The following is a 17,955-nucleotide window of genomic DNA, read 5'->3' on the forward strand; positions in this document are numbered from 1 at the left end:
GAGAGTGTGTGTGTGAGAGGGAGAGGTTGATATGAGGGAGTTGATGTGTGGATATATGTGTGCATGTGTGCGAGAGGGTGAGGTTGGGGATATTACTTAAACTCTGTGTGTGTGTGTGTGTGTGTGTGTGTGTGTGTGTGTGTGTGTGTGTGGTGACATAGAAGCTTCAGGATCACTTGCCAGAGACCCACCCAAAACATTTCCTCTTCTACTTCTTTTTTTTCCGCTTTTTAAACAATGCAATGTACAAGTAGCAGTGGAGCTGGGGGGATCTCAATGGTGCTCTTCTCACCTGCTGACATCCATCAATTGAGCCACATGACGATGATTTCTATCACAGCGGGACTGAAAACACACAGCTCTGTGAACTCTGACCCGGAGTCCTGACAGGTGGCGAAATGTGAGTAAAATGTGCGTGACTCACTCTCACTGTCTCATCACATCCATCTCACGCTCAAGCCCCAAACAGCACTCTTCCTTCCTGCGTCTCCGTGCAGGATGATCAGCCCTCTTTAAATGTTTTCTTGTTATTTGCGCCTTAAAATAAATTTAAAATTTTTGTGTTTTGTGTTTCCAATTTCCTGATTTCTTCCCGCCCACCGCCCCTGAACAAACAAACAAACTCCGTGTCACGGTGAAAACCAGCTTGAAGTTTCTGGTAGAAATCCAAGCGCTGACCTCACGCGCAGATCTGTGGCTCATTCTGCCAAAAACGGGTACCCACCCGCCACCAACATAACACCCACACCCTTAAGTGGCACCAGGCCAATACAACTTTGGGGCCAGCTTGTAGGAACCCAGCCTGGCTGCACCGTCACCACGGCCCACTCTCTCAGAGGGGGTTCAACTAAACCGCGGCGGGGGAGTTGCAAATGAACAATTACGTGAATCCAAAAAAGAAAAAAACATGAAATGAAAAATTCCTCCATATATTCATCTTCCAAATCATGTTTATAGAAAGCAGACCAACGCTGTACTATGACTTTAGTGAAAATCCGTAGAATAATTTCCCCACAATATAAACATCTAGGCTTTCAAGCACATTTTAAATAATCGATTCTTAATGATTCGTAATGGTTTCGCCCTCGTCTAGAAAAGTAAATAAAAGGGAACACTCAAGAGCAACTTCTTCGAATGAACACTTTCCATTTTCCACTTACATTGCATCAGTAAAATCACAACAGGAAGATACAGGGACGTCCCCATCATTATCGTCCCCAACTCTGCCTGGAGTCTCGTCTTCGGAGGAAGGAGCGAGGAGGCAGATCTCGAGCCTCGGCTTTGTTGTTCACTTGTTCGCAACTCCCAGATAATTCATCCGGCATCCAGGGAATAAACTGATCTCCCGGGAGGGTGTGTGAGCGCGCGTGTCAAGCAACCGGACCGACCCGGCGCTCAGCTCCTGGCACGAGAAACAGACGAGCGTGAAGTCGCAACTTCTGCACGGAGCAGTCAGCGAGATCGACGTCCCGGCTGAAAAGTGCGGTGAGCAATGGCGAGCAGCCTCTGTCACTGTCAGAGAGACGCGAATGGATGCTCTCTGTTCTCGCTGGGCGGCTGGTTGAGATTGAGGTGGAGGGAGAAAGGGAGGGAGGGCGGAGTGAGCTCTGATGAGCAGAGCGGCGGAGCGCCGAGAGCGCAGCGCCGTGTCCAAGACGCGCACTGCACTGCCAAGTGGCCACATAGCGGTGGTGTGGCAGCAAAGGTGTGGTCGCCTTAATACCGAACCCCGAGGGAGACCTGCGAGTTATGCTGAACTTTGAGGCCCACTCCACGTAGAAACACACACATATTACAGTTTCTTCCTTCAATGTTGGAGACAAGTTTGTTAGAAACAGTCAAAATCAATATGGAGTATTTAAACAGTTTTGATGTTACCAGGTTGCTCAAAAATCTCTTTGGTTTCAGTAATCATGAAACAGGTGATCTGTCGGAGCAGAGGACGCACACTGAGATGCAACACTACGAATTAGGAGTTAACAGAAGAACTGTAAAGGTCTGAAATCGTTTGCGTTTTTATGAAAGGAGGGGTGCCAAACATAAGGCCCGGGGCACAGAATAGGCCCAGCAAAGACTCCAATTTGGCCCACCTGATGAACATTGTGTGTAGATTTTGAACTTTAAACGGTAGATTTTACAGCTAGCTTTTCTTAATGATAATCACCATACTACGCCAAAGCAATTAAGTCATGGATAAACAGAAAAATGACAGAAAAGAACAGCAATGTCTGTTTTTTTGTTGTTGTTGTTGTTGTTTTTGTTTTGTTTTTTTACAGTATGTCCACAGTACAAAAACAAACCCCAAGATTTTCTGTAAATTAATTAAAACCAATTTGGGTTTAAAGACCAGAAAGTTGGCGTCATTAAAACTGTGCCGGGCACCTTCAAGGTTCAAAAACAGTAATGTATTTCAGCTTTTCCACCATAACAGAAAACGAGTTGTTGGGCAAAGAATTTTCTTTCAAGTTATTCATTCGTCAACTCTGAAAATCTCCCTGTGTTTTGTGAGTATGAGCTCATGATTTCACTTGGATTTCACATGAGGTCTCGTAAGTGGTTCTGAAAGTGATCCTGTCCAATTATGCTTTTGCTCACGATTTTGTATAGGATGGATTTAAATAATAACGAGTGTTTAACAGAGAAAAAAAAGCACTGACATTTAAAGTATGGTGCAATCAAAAGCTTATTTAAGCAAAGTAATTCTCATTAAACCTGAAATGCATGACAATAGTTTTTTTCCTCAATAGAAAGCTGAATGCTGATTATATCCAGAGAAAGACGGGTTATTACTCATCAGCAGAGCATTGATTCCTCAACAATTACTCAACAAGAGATTCAGCGAGGCACGCAGATTGCATTACAGACCTTTTGAACAAATGGAGAACAGAAGGACATAAATTAATTTGTCAGGATGCATTATTTCACAGTATTTTTGTAGTTATTCAATTTTAATCATCTGTGCAGCACCAGTTCCTAAACACCTCTAAAGTGCTGCAGGAGAGGGGAATTCAAGTCATCAGGGCACCGAGTCAAACATCTCAACTGGGACTGAATCTGAGGCATGTGTGTTTGGGTGTGTCTCACACACTGTCAGGGTGTTTTTGGGTGGGTGGGGGTAGCAGCAGGATGCTTGAGATGGGACAACAGCTGCATAGTTTGCAGCTTTTCTGGCCAGAGACTTTGCGCAATCTTACATTGTTTCCAATCCAATTTTGGAAAAGTTGAATGTTACTGAGAAACAAACATAATAATTTGACCAGAAATGGGTGTTTGTTTCTGTTTTATGGTTCCTGGCATTCACTTTTAATCTCAAATGATCTAAAGACACCCAAAGAAGGGATCAATTTTCCATGTCACTGGAAGCCATTAAACATAAGACATACTTTATGTATCCCAGATATGGGAACTTTACCAGAACTAATCAATAAACAGATGTTAAACAAGATGTAGCCAGTGTTTTAAAGAGTGTACACTGTAAAATGTGGTGTGCCAGAAAAATACAGTGAAATAACAGAACTTTACCATCACCGAAAAATAAAGACATTTTATTTAAACATGGAATTTTTTTTCTTGTTTTGGAAAATAGTCCTGTAGCTTTAAGTTTACACAGTATATATATATATATCAGCGGTGCAACAATACTCGTATTGATATTGAACCGTTCGATACAGTGCTTTCGGTTCAGTACGCATATGTATAAACAATACAACATTTGTAATTTATTTTATCAACTTTCCTTCTGAAGATGCTGTCTGTGTTGAGAGCTCAGTGAATCTGCGTTTGACTACTCCGCCTAGGCTGCACTGTCGAGCGCAGATCCACCAAGCGCAGCACAAGCTAGCAAGACAGAAGCTAAGCTGGTTGCAACATGGCAAATTGAACCTCCCCCACCCTCATTCAGATCTGGCCTTTGGAACTATTTTGGTCTTCATGTGAAGTATGACCCTGAAGGTAAGCGCGTCATGGACAAAAGTAAAACAGTATGTCGGATGTGCCACGCAATGCTCAATTACATGGGTGGGAACTAGTGCGTTAGCGCAGTTAGCTCGTTAACGTGTTGGCCGTCCAGCCCCAGGCATGGGGCGATCCGCGGTAGCTCGTTAACGGAGATTTGCCGTGTTGTGACGTTAACGTCATTTCAGATTAACGCTGACAGCACTAGTGGGAACACAACGAATATGACTGCACATTTACTCCGACATCATCCTAGTGCAAAGACAAGTGGAAGCAGACAAAAACAACAAGCACGCATGCTACAAACTTTACCCGAGTCATTTAGACTGCCATTAGCACATGATTCTCCTTATGGGGACCTGATATGTTTAATATGCTGCTGAGAATATAGCCCAGAAGAAGCGGATAGTATAGCTTTTATTTTGGAAAGAACCATTTCTCTGTAATAAACTCTCTTTTCCAAAGATGAGTGATTCCTCAATCAGATATTTAGTTTTTTATTACTCTGTTGTTTCAGCAACATTAAATTTAAAAACTGTACTTTTGAGTTAAAATATATATTTATAATTTTAATAAATGACAAATTAAAATAGCATGAACATTTTTTTGTATAAAAAATATCGAACCGTGACACCAAAATATCAAACTGAACCGAACCGTGAATTTTGTGTATCGTTGCACCCCTAATATATGTGCGTGTGTGTATATATATATATATATATATATATATATATATATATATATATATATATATATATGTGTGTGTGTGTGTATAATATATGTGTATATATGTATATGTGTATATATGTATATGTATATATATATTAGGGGTGCAACGATACACAAAATTCATGGTTCGGTTCAGTTTGATATTTTGGTGTCACGGTTCGATATTTTTTATACAAAAAAATGTTCATGCCCTTTTAATTTGTCATTTATTAAAATTATAAATATATATTTTAACTCAAAAGTACAGTTTTTAAATTTAACCCTAACCCTTGTGTGTGTTTTTTATTTTGACAGCGAATGCGCACCTGCGGACCACTTATGTGCAGCCCTGGTTATTTAGCTCATCATTTTGCAGCCACAGAAATTCTTTTGTCCATGAAACCATAAAGCTGCACTTTCTTTTTGCCTTATAGTCTGATTTGTCATAACTTCTCCGTTTTGTGGTAAGCTTTTCTTTGGCTGTCACTTCTTCACCCTGACCTGTCTTATTTGGCTCAGCAGAACTAAAATATATATCCTGCTGCTTTTACACACGGACTCACATAAGCTCAGCGATTCTCTGCGCGATCAACCTCTCACATGTTTAAGCTTGCTGCGGGAGATTTCACTTGTCATGTTTGCATAGTAAGCTAACAATTAATAAGACGATGTCAGAGGAATTGGTGCACAAATTATCATCACTCACAGATCAGTGCTGTCGCTCTCTATACACCGTTTGCACGATTGCAAAGTGAAAGCAAAAAAACAAGCGCAAAAAAACAAGCGCAAATTCAAACGCGATTTCAATATGTCACATATTGACAGTGGCTCACCGATGCCAATTGACATAATTACCCAGCTACATTTCTGAAAGAATGCAAAAGCTTTGACATATATTTTTCCTACAATAGCCCGACGGGCAGGGCAGAGATAGATTTTGGTACCCCGACTGAAAAAAATCGCTAGCCCCAGGACGTTGGGCTAGCGATATTGCAAGCCCTGTATCTGATTGAGGAATCACTCATCTTTGGAAAAGAGAGTTTATTACAGAGAAATGTCTCTTTCCAAAATAAAAGCTATACTATCCGCTTCTTCTGGGCTATATTCTCAGCAGCATAAGGAGAATCATGTGCTAACAGCTGTCTAAATGACTCGGCTAAAGTTAGTAGCATGCTTGTTGTTTTTGTCTTTGCACTAGGATGATGTCGGCGTAAATGTGCAGTCATATTCGTTGTGTTCCCGCTAGTGCTTTCAGGTTAATCTCGTTGAAATGACCTTAAAGCCACAACACGGCAAATCTCCGTTAACGAGCTACCGCCGATCGCCCCGTGCATGGGGCTAGACGGCCAACACGTTAACGAGCTAACTGCGCTAACACACTAGTTCCCACCCATGTAATTGAGCATTGCATGGCACATCCAACATACTGTTTTACTTTAGTCCATGACTCGCTTACCTTCAGGGTCATACGTGAAAACCAAAATAATTCCAAACGCCAGATCTGAATGAGGGTGGGGGAGGTCCATGTTGCAAGGAGAGCTTAACTTCTGTCTCGCTAGTTTGCCCTGCGCTCTTCCTTCTGACGATGCTGTCTGTGTTGAGCGCTCAGTGAATCTGCATTCGACTACTCCGCCTAGGCTGCACTGTCGAGCCTAGGCGGAGTAGTCGAACACAGATTCACTGAGCGCTCAACACAGACAGCATCGTCAGAAGGAAAGTTGATAAAATAAATTACAAATGTTGTATTGTTCGATACATATGTGTACCGAACCGAAAGCACTGTATCGAACGGTTCAATATCGATACGAATATCGTTGCACCCCTAATATATATATATGTGTGTATATATATATATATATATATATATATACACACATATATATATATATATATATACACATATATATACATATATATGTGTATATATATGTATATATATGTGTGTATATATGTATATATATGTGTGTATATATGTATATATATGTGTGTATATATCTATGTATATATATGTGTGTATATATCTATGTATATTAGGGGTGCGACGATATTCGTATCGATATTGAACCGTTCGATACAGTGCTTTCGGTTCGGTACGCATATGTATCGAACAATACAACATTTGTAATTTATTTTATCAACTTTCCTTCTGACGATGCTGTCTGTGTTGAGCGCTCAGTGAATCTGCGTTCGACTACTCCGCCTAGGCTGCACTGTCGAGCGCAGATCCACTGAGCGCTCAACACAGACAGCATCGTCAGAAGGAAGAGCGCAGGGCACCTCCCCCACCCTCATTCAGATCTGGCGTTTGGAACTATTTTGGTTTTCATGTGACGTATGACCCTGAAGGTAAGCGAGTCATGGACTAAAGTAAAACAGTATGTTGGATGTGCCATGCAATGCTCAATTACATGGGTGGGAGCTAGTGTGTTAGCGCAGTTAGCTCGTTAACGTGTTGGCCGTCCAGCCCCATGCACGGGGCGATCGGCGGTAGCTCGTTAACGGAGATTTGCCGTGTTATGGTGTTAAGGTCATTTCAACGAGATTAACCTGAAAACACTAGTGAGAACACAACGAATATGACTGCACATTTACGCTGACATCATCCTAGTGCAAAGACAAGTGGAAGCAGACAAAAAACAACAAGCATGCTACTAACTTTAGCCGAGTCATTTAGACAGCTGTTAGCACATGATTCTCCTTATGCTGCTGAGAATATAGCCCAGAAGAAGCGGATAGTATAGCTTTTATTTTGGAAAGAGACATTTCTCTGTAATAAACTCTCTTTTCCAAAGATGAGTGATTCCTCAATCAGATACAGGGCTTGCAATATCGCTAGCCCGACGTCCTGGGGCTAGCGATTTTTTCAGTCGGGCTACCAAAATCTATCTCTTCCCTGCCCGTCGGGCTATTGTAGGAAAAATATATGTCAATGCTTTTGCATTCTTTCAGAAATGTAGCTGGGTAATTATGTCATTGGCATCGGTGAGCCACTGTCAATATGTGACATATTGAAATCGCGTTTGAATTTGCGCTTGTTTTTTTGCTTTCACTTTGCAATCGTGTGAACTGTGTATAGAGAGCGACAGCACTGATCTGTGAGTGATGATAATTTGTGCACCAATTCCTCTGACATCGTCTTATTAATCGTTAGCTTACTATGCAAACATGACAAGTGAAATCTCCCGCAGCTTAAACATGTGAGAGGCTGATCGCGCAGAGAATCGCTGAGCTTATGTGAGTGAGCGTGTAAAAGCAGCAGGATATATATTTGACTACAATGACCTGGATAACTGAGAACCTTCACAGACAGATATATATTTTAGTTCTGCTGAGCCAAATAAGAGAGGTCAGGGTGAAGAAGTGACAGCCAAAGAAAAGCTTACCACAAAACAGAGAAGTTATGACAAATCAGACTATAAGGCAAAAAGAAAGTGCAGCTTTATGGTTTCATGGACAAAAGAATTTCTGTGGCTGCAAAATGATGAGCTAAATAACCAGGGCTGCACATAAGTGGTCCGCAGGTGCGCATTCGCTGTCAAAATAAAAAACACGCACAAGGGTTAGGGTTAAATTTAAAAACTGTACTTTTGAGTTAAAATATATATTTATAATTTTAATAAATGACAAATTAAAAGGGCATGAACATTTTTTTGTATCGAAAAAATATCGAACCGTGACACCAAAGTATCGAACCGAACCGAACCATGAATTTTGTGTATCGTTGCACCCCTAATATATATATATATATATATATATATATATATATATATATATATTTATATTTATATTTATTTATTTTATTAATGGCGTTTACATGTGTAAAAATGATAAACCTAATACCTAATATTATGATAAAATACTGCTACAATAAACTGAACGAGGCTTAAACTTGCTACAGTTACCATTTGGGTTTATTATATAGTAAGATGACAATTTTAGAAGGTTGCCACGCCCACAGTGCTGTTTGAACTTTTTCCACACTGACCCCTTGTAAGTGTCCCTCTGTGTAAAGTCCGTCAAGCATCCCTCAGATTTGACAGTTAACTCGCATTGAACGATCCAAGTCTGTAATTTCACAGGCAATTAACATTTATTGTTCAATCTCATTAAACTTATGCATGCCTTAAGAATAAATCTTTAGATTTTTTATTATTCCTTCTCCATAACGTCAGTTTTATGGTTTATTTGAAAATAAACAGCACAATTATAAAATACAGTCTGTGAAATTACACTAATTATAATTGTTAACTGTGTTTTGACAGCTTACTAATATTTGCAGATGTTTTATACATTATAAACACCAAACTTTCTGTGAGAAATGTCAATTTTGTTTATTCCGTTTTTTTCTCCCCATTTTGTAATTTTATTGATAATTTATTTACAGCTATGTGTATCGAACTTAACGGACAGAATGTTTCATTGCAGATTCTTTTAATTTTAAAGCATAAAGGAATGTTTTTACTTTAAAGTATCGAACACTGTAGATTTCAGGCTAAAATTGCAACTTCTCAAAAAATGTGTTGTTGTCGAATGTGTCAATTTGCCAGGAATCAAGAAGGAGAAAAAAAAAAAAAAGGGAAACGATGCTGCCTCATGACTCAAATCCTCAGGCTTGCTCACACATGCCAAATGCACTCAGAGGATTGAGAGCCACCTGTTTGCCAAGTGATAGACGCAACAGATGCACTGTTGCCTGACCTCTGGCCAATTTACACATGTACGCATGCACGCACACAGCTTTTGTTTTTAAGGAAAACTGCTGATACAAGAACAAACGCACCCACCCACAATCACGACTGTTAATCACACCGAATACAAAGGCTACTGCGTTTTGCGCAACAATACTGCCGTTCGTTTCAATTTGCAGCAATATTAAATAAGAAAATAAATAAATGCAAGAGATTTCTCACATGTTTTTATACATTTATTGAACAAATGATCTAATCAGTTAAAGTGTTTACGTGGAAGGTTACAGAGGTGGTTAGTGGCTGGCTGGAAGTTGAGGTGAGTTGGGAGGAGATGGTGGAGCTGCTACTTCAGGACCCGGCACATCCACCTGTGTAGAAAACAAAAACGTGAAAACAGAGAGAAGAGAAACTAACATTCCCAGACCGTTACATCCCCTCTCCATCCTACTTTCATCAGAAATAAGCTAAAATATCTTTTTGCATATATTTTTAAAAAGAAAGCTTCCGTAGTGGTGGTAGTGGGTTGTGGGGGCATGATGCCCACCGTGGGGGGAAATTTGGAAGAATCTTTTTGCAGCGTGGGCGGTGGTGTTTTGGCCAGCTGGAGGCAGACAGGGGACATGCCTCCCTACTGCCTGCAGCCGGCTCACAAAACGCATCCGCCCACGTCTCGCTGTTTTTATAAACCTGTTCCTGGAGAGTCCGTAGGCTGGCACATACTGGGGGTGAACCAAATAACACTAATCTTTCAACTTAATGATGTAACAAATTACGCCTGTCAAAAAGGCCAGACAATTTGACATCAGTGCAAGATTCAGAGGCTTCATGAGCCTTCTGAGGCAGAAGACAAAGAGCTAGAAGCAGGGATGCAACACATAAATAACCAAAAAGTGTGCATTTTAAAAGAAAAACCTTCGTGTAATCCCAGCGAATGAACCTTAACAAGTCCATTTAGATAACTGAAGTTTCTCTCTCTGTTGTCTAGATGTACGGCGGGTTTTAGTATTGAACATGTCATCTATTTTCTAAGTAAATATATTTCTAAAGCTGCTATTAACATGAAATTCTCACTGGCTGTTGGCAGCAACTTATCCAATCCACACACACAAAGAAATCAAACCATAGAGGTCCAAAAGCACCACGCCAACAGTGAAGTTTGAAGGTGGGGACATCATGGTGCAGGGCTGTTTTTCAGCATATGGCACTTCCTTCATATAATTAGAGCAAGAATGAACGGACAAATTAAAATCTGCTTCCATCTACCAGGATGACGAAGATGAAACGAGGGTGGACATTTCAGGGAGAACATGCTCCCAAACACAGCCAAGGAAACTCTCAGAGAAAGAAAATAAAGCCAATCATCGGACCCGAATCCAGCTGATGATCTACAGAAAGAACTTAAGCTAAAGAAGGAACCCATGTAAGCCTGTTTGTGTGGAAGAACGGGCCAAAAGCTGTCATCACCATCTATCTTTGATTTCTTTGCATGTGTGGATTGGGCGGGTTGTTGCTGACATCTGGTGAGGATTTCATCTCAACAGCACCCTAGAAATATATTTACTTAGAAAATTGGTGACGTGTTCAATATTTCTTTTACCAGCTGCATGTCTATCAGAGAGAGAGAGCTGTTGCAATTCCAAGCCCCCCACTTCATACCAGCATTATGATTTGCAAAACGGTGCAGAAGAATCACCTAAAGCCAAAGGACGCTGCGGGTCATTTTTAAAGACATACTGCCATGTTGAGCAAACACAACATGTGTAACCCTCAAACGCTGCAATTTAAACTGCGATCGATCGTCACGGTAAATGTTGTAATTTAGAAAATTGTTTTGGTAGTCTGACATCATCTGATGAAATGCTGCTTTGACTTAAAACAGCTGAACAGTGAACACGAGTCACGAACATGGTGACTTTCACCGTAAAGACCGATCTACACTTCACAATATGATGTCAGGCACCAGAATGGTGACGATGCTAACAGAGTTACTGCTATCTATTCCTTTAACCTGCCAGATTCATAATAATTGATCATTAATAATCACACTTAAAGGCACAGGCTGAAATAAAAACACACGAACCTGGATTTGAAGCATTGAAGTGAATCCAGCCATTGTTTAACTGTTTAATAGTGAAGGTTTTTTCTCAGCAGTTTTTTCCTCCACATTAAGGAAAGACAGCTTTATTTCAAAGAGCTGAGCATGACAAGAACAGCCAGCCTCGGGCTGCTTAAAAGGAATGAAAAACACTCATGTGGTCTTAAAATGACGTCTGTTTGCCTCTGCAGGCTGCAGAAGAGAAGGAGAAGAGGTGCATTTGGCATGTCTGCCTGCATATGCTTTCTTATGGTGCAACATAGCTGTCCTTCAGAGATCTTCTAGGCCTCTTTCACTTTATAGCTCTTCCACTGATTAGCGGTAGCGACGTTCTGATAACACGGGACAAACGGGACAGAGCGGCTGCCCTTCGTACACCTCGTGTGCACGACAAACACGGCATGCATTAGAAGGTTGGCTGATAATATATAACAGTGACCTCCAAGACTATAAAACTGATGTGCAGCCTCTCCTGGAGGAGGTCAGCATGCTGATCCTGCGCTCTTAAAAACTCCATAAATATATGATCCAACTATTTCACAATTTTAATATCAATCCAACTCAGGTCTTCAGACTTTTGTTCTTAAAAGTGCCATTTTCAATTCCCCGAGTATCCCATCTCTGTGTATAAAATGTAGGCCATGGAGCACAGTATATCATCAGTTGCCAAATTAAGTGCGTCTATTAATGAGTACATCTTTTTTTTTTTTTTTTTTACGCAATCAGTGATGCACCGAGGATGCCAGAAAGGCTGCAGCGAAATCTATTTCGCCTAGATGGCTCCATCCAAAATTAACTCATAACCTAGTTTGAATTTGCAGAATTGATGCGTCTATCTTTCAGCGCTCGAGTCAAGCTCGGTTATGCAGACGGAGCGGATTCACCTTTCGCATCAATCCAGGCGTCTAGAAGTAGAGCCTTGAACATGCAGAGATTTAAAAATATTTTTCCCTCGGATCTTCACTCGGCGTTTGTGTTTTTGATGTCGACTTCAGAAAGCAGCCTTTGTCCTTCATGAGGAGGATGAGACCTGCCTTTTCCTTGAGATTACAGCCCGCGATACTTCCTGTCTCGGTTTTTGCCAACATAATAATGCACGGTAATAAAAACAGAGTGCTAAATCCTAACCTCTGGCTACTGGACAAATACTCAACACCGTCCAGACATTAAGAGTTCTCTCTGGGCTGGTTTCAGTTCTTCAGAGCTAAAAAACAGAGACATTTGCTGTTCTTTTCTCAAACATATTTTTATTAGATTGAAGCACATTTGCTGTTCTTACCAGTTTCTCTGCCCGTTGCCTCAGTTTCCTCCAGACTGTGTGGTGAGCCTGCAGAGAGAGGAAAACGTGACTTGGAGGCACATGTAGACACAATAAAGTGCTTTTTATACATCACACAATTCTTGGCAATTGTGCATGAAAAACTGTTGTAACAGATGGACAATCAAGTGCCATTTGATTAGCTTTTGTTCCACTGCTGCAACGCTTTTAAGGATATTAAAACAGAAAAACATGGACAATAAAGCCTTTATTTAATGTGGGCTGGACTGCTTTACATCACTTTTACAGTCCTAACAATCAAAGCACTAAAACATGTATGAAGTTTACAATCATATGTCTCTCAACCTGCCAGTGTCCTTAGTATGTGCGAAGATACTGGAAGAAATTATGCAATTAAAAAAATGGATAACTGGTTCCTATATATACAGCTTATACTAAACACACTTTCTCACCTGAAGCTGCAGAGGCAGGGAGAGGCCCTGTGCTCGACGATGGAGGCCCCAGGATCCCTGTCCCAGGCTGTGGAGGGCCGTCACCTCATACTGGGAGCACAGGCCTGTTCTGGCCACCAGGGGGCCCCCACTCAGGAGTACATGGTCGCCACATCTACCAAAACGGGTACATGGTTGAGTTCAGGTAAGTGCAGGAATAATGAAAGATTCTACTCTGCCCGTCATGCAGTGCAATAAGGAAAGTTTCAGTCTACTGGTGTTTGCTCAGTGTCCAAATACTGTTACACATATTTGCTAAATGCAGAAGCACAGCCTGCAAAGTCAAAGGAGACGCAAATTCATAAACTCTAACTAAAGTTAGGATACCTGTCTCGAGTTTAATACCAACTTCAGTGCCAAATAGTTCTCTTAGTTTAAGTGACTGCTCTTAAAGGTGGTCCCGCTCTTGATATGTTACTGCATATGAGATATGCCGATATCTGGATGTTGTGTTTTCTTTCTTGAACTGTGCGTCAGTTGTATCTGTTCGTTTATTTGAGCATGCATTGGTTGCGTTGTGTGCTGCTCTCTTGGCCAGGTCTCTCTTTTTGTACTTTAAATGCAGTGTCACCTGTAAAGCATCACTGTGCCTTTGGGATTTTGAGATGCTTTCTGTTCCACTTCTTCCTGCTTACACCTGCCAGAGTAGGAGAAAATACAACAAATAAAGCATTTAAACCTAAATGAGTCGTGAAAGGAGGTACGTGGAAGTGTCAGCTGTCTACACAGCTGAGCAGTACTCAGATGCCAGTCTACCTGCTGTGTGAGAAAGCCTCCAGTGCCACAGAGGGCGCCACTTCCAGAGGCTCCCAGGCCAGGTCTTGGTGGATGAGCTGCTGGGCTCCTCTGGTCAAAGAGCGTAATGACTCCTGAAAAGAAACAGACAGTAAAACATCAGCTGATTTTTGAATGGAAAATCTCATTAAAGAGAAACTTAACATTAGCCGGATGTCACTACTTCTTACAGTAAAAACTACAACCTGCCTGAACAGTTGTAGGTTTTTCTAGAGTCACAGGGCTTTTTCCAGTCGGGCTACCAAAATCTAACTCAGCCCTGCCCGTCGGGCTATCATAGAAAGGAAAAATATATGTCAATGCTTTTGCATTCTTTCGCAAATGTAGCTGGGTAAGCCACTGTCAATGTCTCAATGTCACATGTTTGAATTTGCGCTTGTTTTTTGCTTTCACTTTCACTGTGCGTATAGAGAGCGGCAGTATTGGTGAGTCACAGATTAATTGCGCACCAATTCCTCTGACATCGTCTTATCACTCATTAGCTCACTATTCAAACATGACAAGTGAAATCTCTCGCAAACTTGAACATGTGATACAGGCTGACTGCACAGAGAATCACTGACCGTGATGTGTGTGTGTGTATAAAAACATGGATTTATGCAGGTATTTTAGTTCTGCAGAGCCAAATAAGACAGGTCAGGATGAAGAAGGGGCAGCCAAAGAAAAGCTTACCACAAAACAAATCAGACTATGAGGCAAAAAGAAAGCGCAGCTTTTTTTGGTTTCATGGACAAAAGAATTTCTGTGGCTGGAATATGACGAGCTAAATAACATAATGTTCTGCCGGGTGTGTCGTGAGTTTCCCTCGATATCTGCGTCGACAAGCGCCTTTGTTACTGGGACCAGTAATTTTAAGAAAGACCCATCAGAACCCATGAGAAATGCAAGAAATGCATTATTGCCCAGTCTGCAATATCTTTCCCGGAACAAACACCAATTGCAAAAACATACTAAAAATAAACAAAGCACAACAAGAAGTCCTGAAAAAGCTGTTTAGAACAGCAAACTATGTTGCACAGAGTGAACTACCATTAGCAAAATTTAGCCGTCTTTGCAAACTTCAAAAAGCAAATGTTGTAGATCTTGGTTCCACTTACCTCTTACCTGGGACTTCAGTGGAAATTTGAGATTCAGGATCTGAAGTTGTTTCCTTTACAATATTATGCATTAAACTATAATATTGTAAAGGAAACAAAACATCAATCAGAAAATTGTTCTCTTTTTTTTTTTCGGGCTACTTAAATTTATTTTGGGCTACCAAAAACTGAAGAGAGCCTGCCAGGGATTTTGAAATTTTGCGAGCCCTGAGTTGTATTCAAGAGGCCATGAGTAGCTGCCACTGCAGTAAAACAGATGAATATTCACCATCTAGGTAAACAGAAATGATGTCGGCAGCGAGTGCAGTGGCGTAATAGAGCGTTGGACCATACACGCACCTCAGAGGGAGTCCATGAGTCGAGCTGGGGGTCGAGCACCACGTCACAGCAGAAGGCCCCAGAGAGGACTGCAGGGAAATACAAAGTCAGCACAGCAGAAGCAGAAATGTCAAAGCAACATTTTCACTTAAAAAAATGCTTAAATATCAAATATCAATTTTGTCACATACGTCATTAACTAAACACTACCTTGTTTTTTTAATTATTTAACATCAGTCAACAAAGACCAGGTCAAACATCAAAACACTCGAGGTCAAACTTCTGAAGACACATACTCGGGGTCAGGGTAAACAGTGGTTTTCTACCTGGCACTTCCCGTGTGCTGAGCAGCTCCACAGTATAATCATCCTTGAAGGCGGTCTCCAGCACCTGACCCAGCAGGGCAGCGCAGGAACGCCAGTACGCCTGAGCACAAGACAAGAGGACAGGACTAACACTCAAGTATTCACTTATTCTACAAACTGGCTTCCACGTCTTTACTGGACTTGCAGCTCTGATGTTCTGTTGTCAACAATATTTTCTTTTCTCAAATAAAAGGTGTGATCCTTCAGCAGCAAGCTGAATTTATGAGAGAACGTTTGTCTGTTAAAGTACCTCGTTGACCAGTGTGGGGTCGTTGTCTTTAAACGTGAGCAGAGTGAGTGAGCAGGAGTGGGTGAGGGGCTGGTGGAGAGGCCATGGTTCTCCGTCCACAAGAGCCAGAGCTGAGTTTGTCACATGATGCTCCGTCAGATCTGAGAGTGACAGAGCGTTTGTTTGGAGTGTAACAACACGTTATTAACACGTGCAACTGAAGCTTACGGTGGAGAATTTATAATCGGTTTGTTCTTTTCACTCACGTCTGGCGCAGCTCAGCGGGGTGGACATTCCTTTGTTCATGACGAGCAGCGCACCGTCCAGCCCGGGGCCCTGCATGGACACCTCGATCTTCTCGATGCGGGGGTACAGAGCTCTCTGCCTGGCCTGCTCTCTGGAGAAGACGGCGTTACGCTGACTGCGTACCTCAGCCAGAGATGGACGCTGAGCTGCCACAGCGGATGCAAAGCCTGTGGATGGGCAGGATGGATGGAAAGAAGAACTTAAAGGAAACCAGAGTGTAAACGATCCTGTAATGTGAGGAAGTTGAACACACGACGTACAGGTAGCAGGTCTGCCGTTAATGGTTAATTGAAGTGAATTATCTATGTTATCTATATGCTGTAATTTATATTTTATTTCAGAGGCTCTTTCGATGTCGAAGATTGCCGACTCCTGCTTTAGACCTTTATACAAATATTTATTGTACAATTATTTAAGGAAACAAAAGCTAAGAAGTAGACTTTTTTCATCATCATCATTATTATTCGTCTGCTGTACCCAACCGTGACTCCAAAACAGAGTTTTAGAAATTTGTACCGTTATACACCCGCGCACATACAAGGCGCTTTATTAGGTACACCTGCTGTCACTGAGCTGGACCTCCTTTCACCGGAAAAACTACTATGTACTTAACCTGTTCCAACACATCCCAAAGCTGCTCTAACATTTCTTGCGGTGACCCTCCTGTTTCCAGTACTTTCTCTTTACAATATAAAACCGTAAAAAATATCATATTTTATTGTATTACTTATTTCTATGACAATTAAATCCAGCTTTAAAGGAGCATTACTGCAGCTTACAGCTGTCACAAGCCTGACCAGCTACATATGCTAGTGCTACACGGATAACAACTGGTACTCACGTCGCTGGAAAACTCGACATACGGTCCTGCTCGCCATTTTCACGACTGTTCCTACAGCCACGCAATTTTTTTATTTTTTTTTACCGCAAACAGATAAATGTCTTTTACAAACGTCTATGGTTGAAGGACGCCATGCCTGACTCGTGTGCAGCGCATATTTAGGTCCGTAGAGGAACTGATGTTTTCGGAAGCTAAAGTTCCACGTGTAAAACGACACGCGGTTTTAGCTTACGACAGCAGGTGTCGCTGCTGGCAGTAGTTTCAAAGAAGCTAGTGTAATTTTGTATTAAGCCAGTCAAGAAAATATATCGTTTACTGTGATATTTTTACAGGCACTGTTCCTAACATATGGTGTCTAAGATGTATTTCAGCATCACTTCAGCTTCCATACCTTTCTAAGTGCTGAAAGACTTTTCCTCTTATTCTGATTGGAGGGAATCCAAAGTTATGATCCTGAATCTGGAGTCTCACATGCCCCCTTAGTTTCATCCTCTTAATGGACTCTAATGGCACTCCAAATTTGACAAATGCCCGCTGGATTTTTCAGGACCAGAATCTGCAGTAAGCGTTGGCACTAATGGCAACCGGCAGGGGCAGTAGCACAAGGACGACCAGCCAGGGGAACGCAGACGCAGGACCAAAACATCATAAATCATCTCGACGCAGGCCAAGGCAGTGCCAGATTACTGCTAAAGAGCAAAGCTGAAAGGCGGCTATGTTTTCTCAATGAGTGCAAATCTTATGACCTCTGGAGGTTAACATGAAAGGAGAGCGGTAACTTCAAAGACT

The 17,955-nt window shown here is 41.5% G+C and overlaps 2 protein-coding genes across 3 annotated transcripts in view; both read right to left on the reverse strand.

The window, feature by feature from the left end:
- jam2a (junctional adhesion molecule 2a) overlaps window positions 1–1,576 on the reverse strand; it is a 23,824-nt gene extending 22,248 nt beyond the window's left edge. For both annotated transcript variants that reach the window (XM_023155033.3, XM_004552634.6), the window contains exon 1: window positions 1,161–1,576. In XM_023155033.3, the coding sequence (XP_023010801.3) occupies window positions 1,161–1,209 (49 nt within the window). In that variant the 5' untranslated portion in view covers window positions 1,210–1,576. The remainder of the gene's footprint in view (window positions 1–1,160) is intronic.
- Window positions 1,577–9,573: 7,997 nt separating this feature from the next.
- On the reverse strand, window positions 9,574–17,348 carry mrpl39 (mitochondrial ribosomal protein L39). Its single transcript, XM_004552637.6, has 10 exons — window positions 17,167–17,348; window positions 16,286–16,492; window positions 16,041–16,180; window positions 15,752–15,851; window positions 15,447–15,514; window positions 13,972–14,084; window positions 13,787–13,852; window positions 13,177–13,330; window positions 12,725–12,772; window positions 9,574–9,718 (listed from the first exon to the last, which is right to left on the reverse strand). Exons 1-10 carry the CDS (start codon window positions 17,201–17,203, stop codon window positions 9,644–9,646), a joined length of 1,008 nt encoding a protein of 335 aa, XP_004552694.2. The 5' UTR covers window positions 17,204–17,348; the 3' UTR covers window positions 9,574–9,643.
- Between the last annotated feature and the right edge of the window lie 607 nt (window positions 17,349–17,955).

This window comes from Maylandia zebra, linkage group LG23 (assembly GCF_041146795.1).
Source record: "Maylandia zebra isolate NMK-2024a linkage group LG23, Mzebra_GT3a, whole genome shotgun sequence".
NCBI lineage: Eukaryota > Metazoa > Chordata > Actinopteri > Cichliformes > Cichlidae > Maylandia > Maylandia zebra.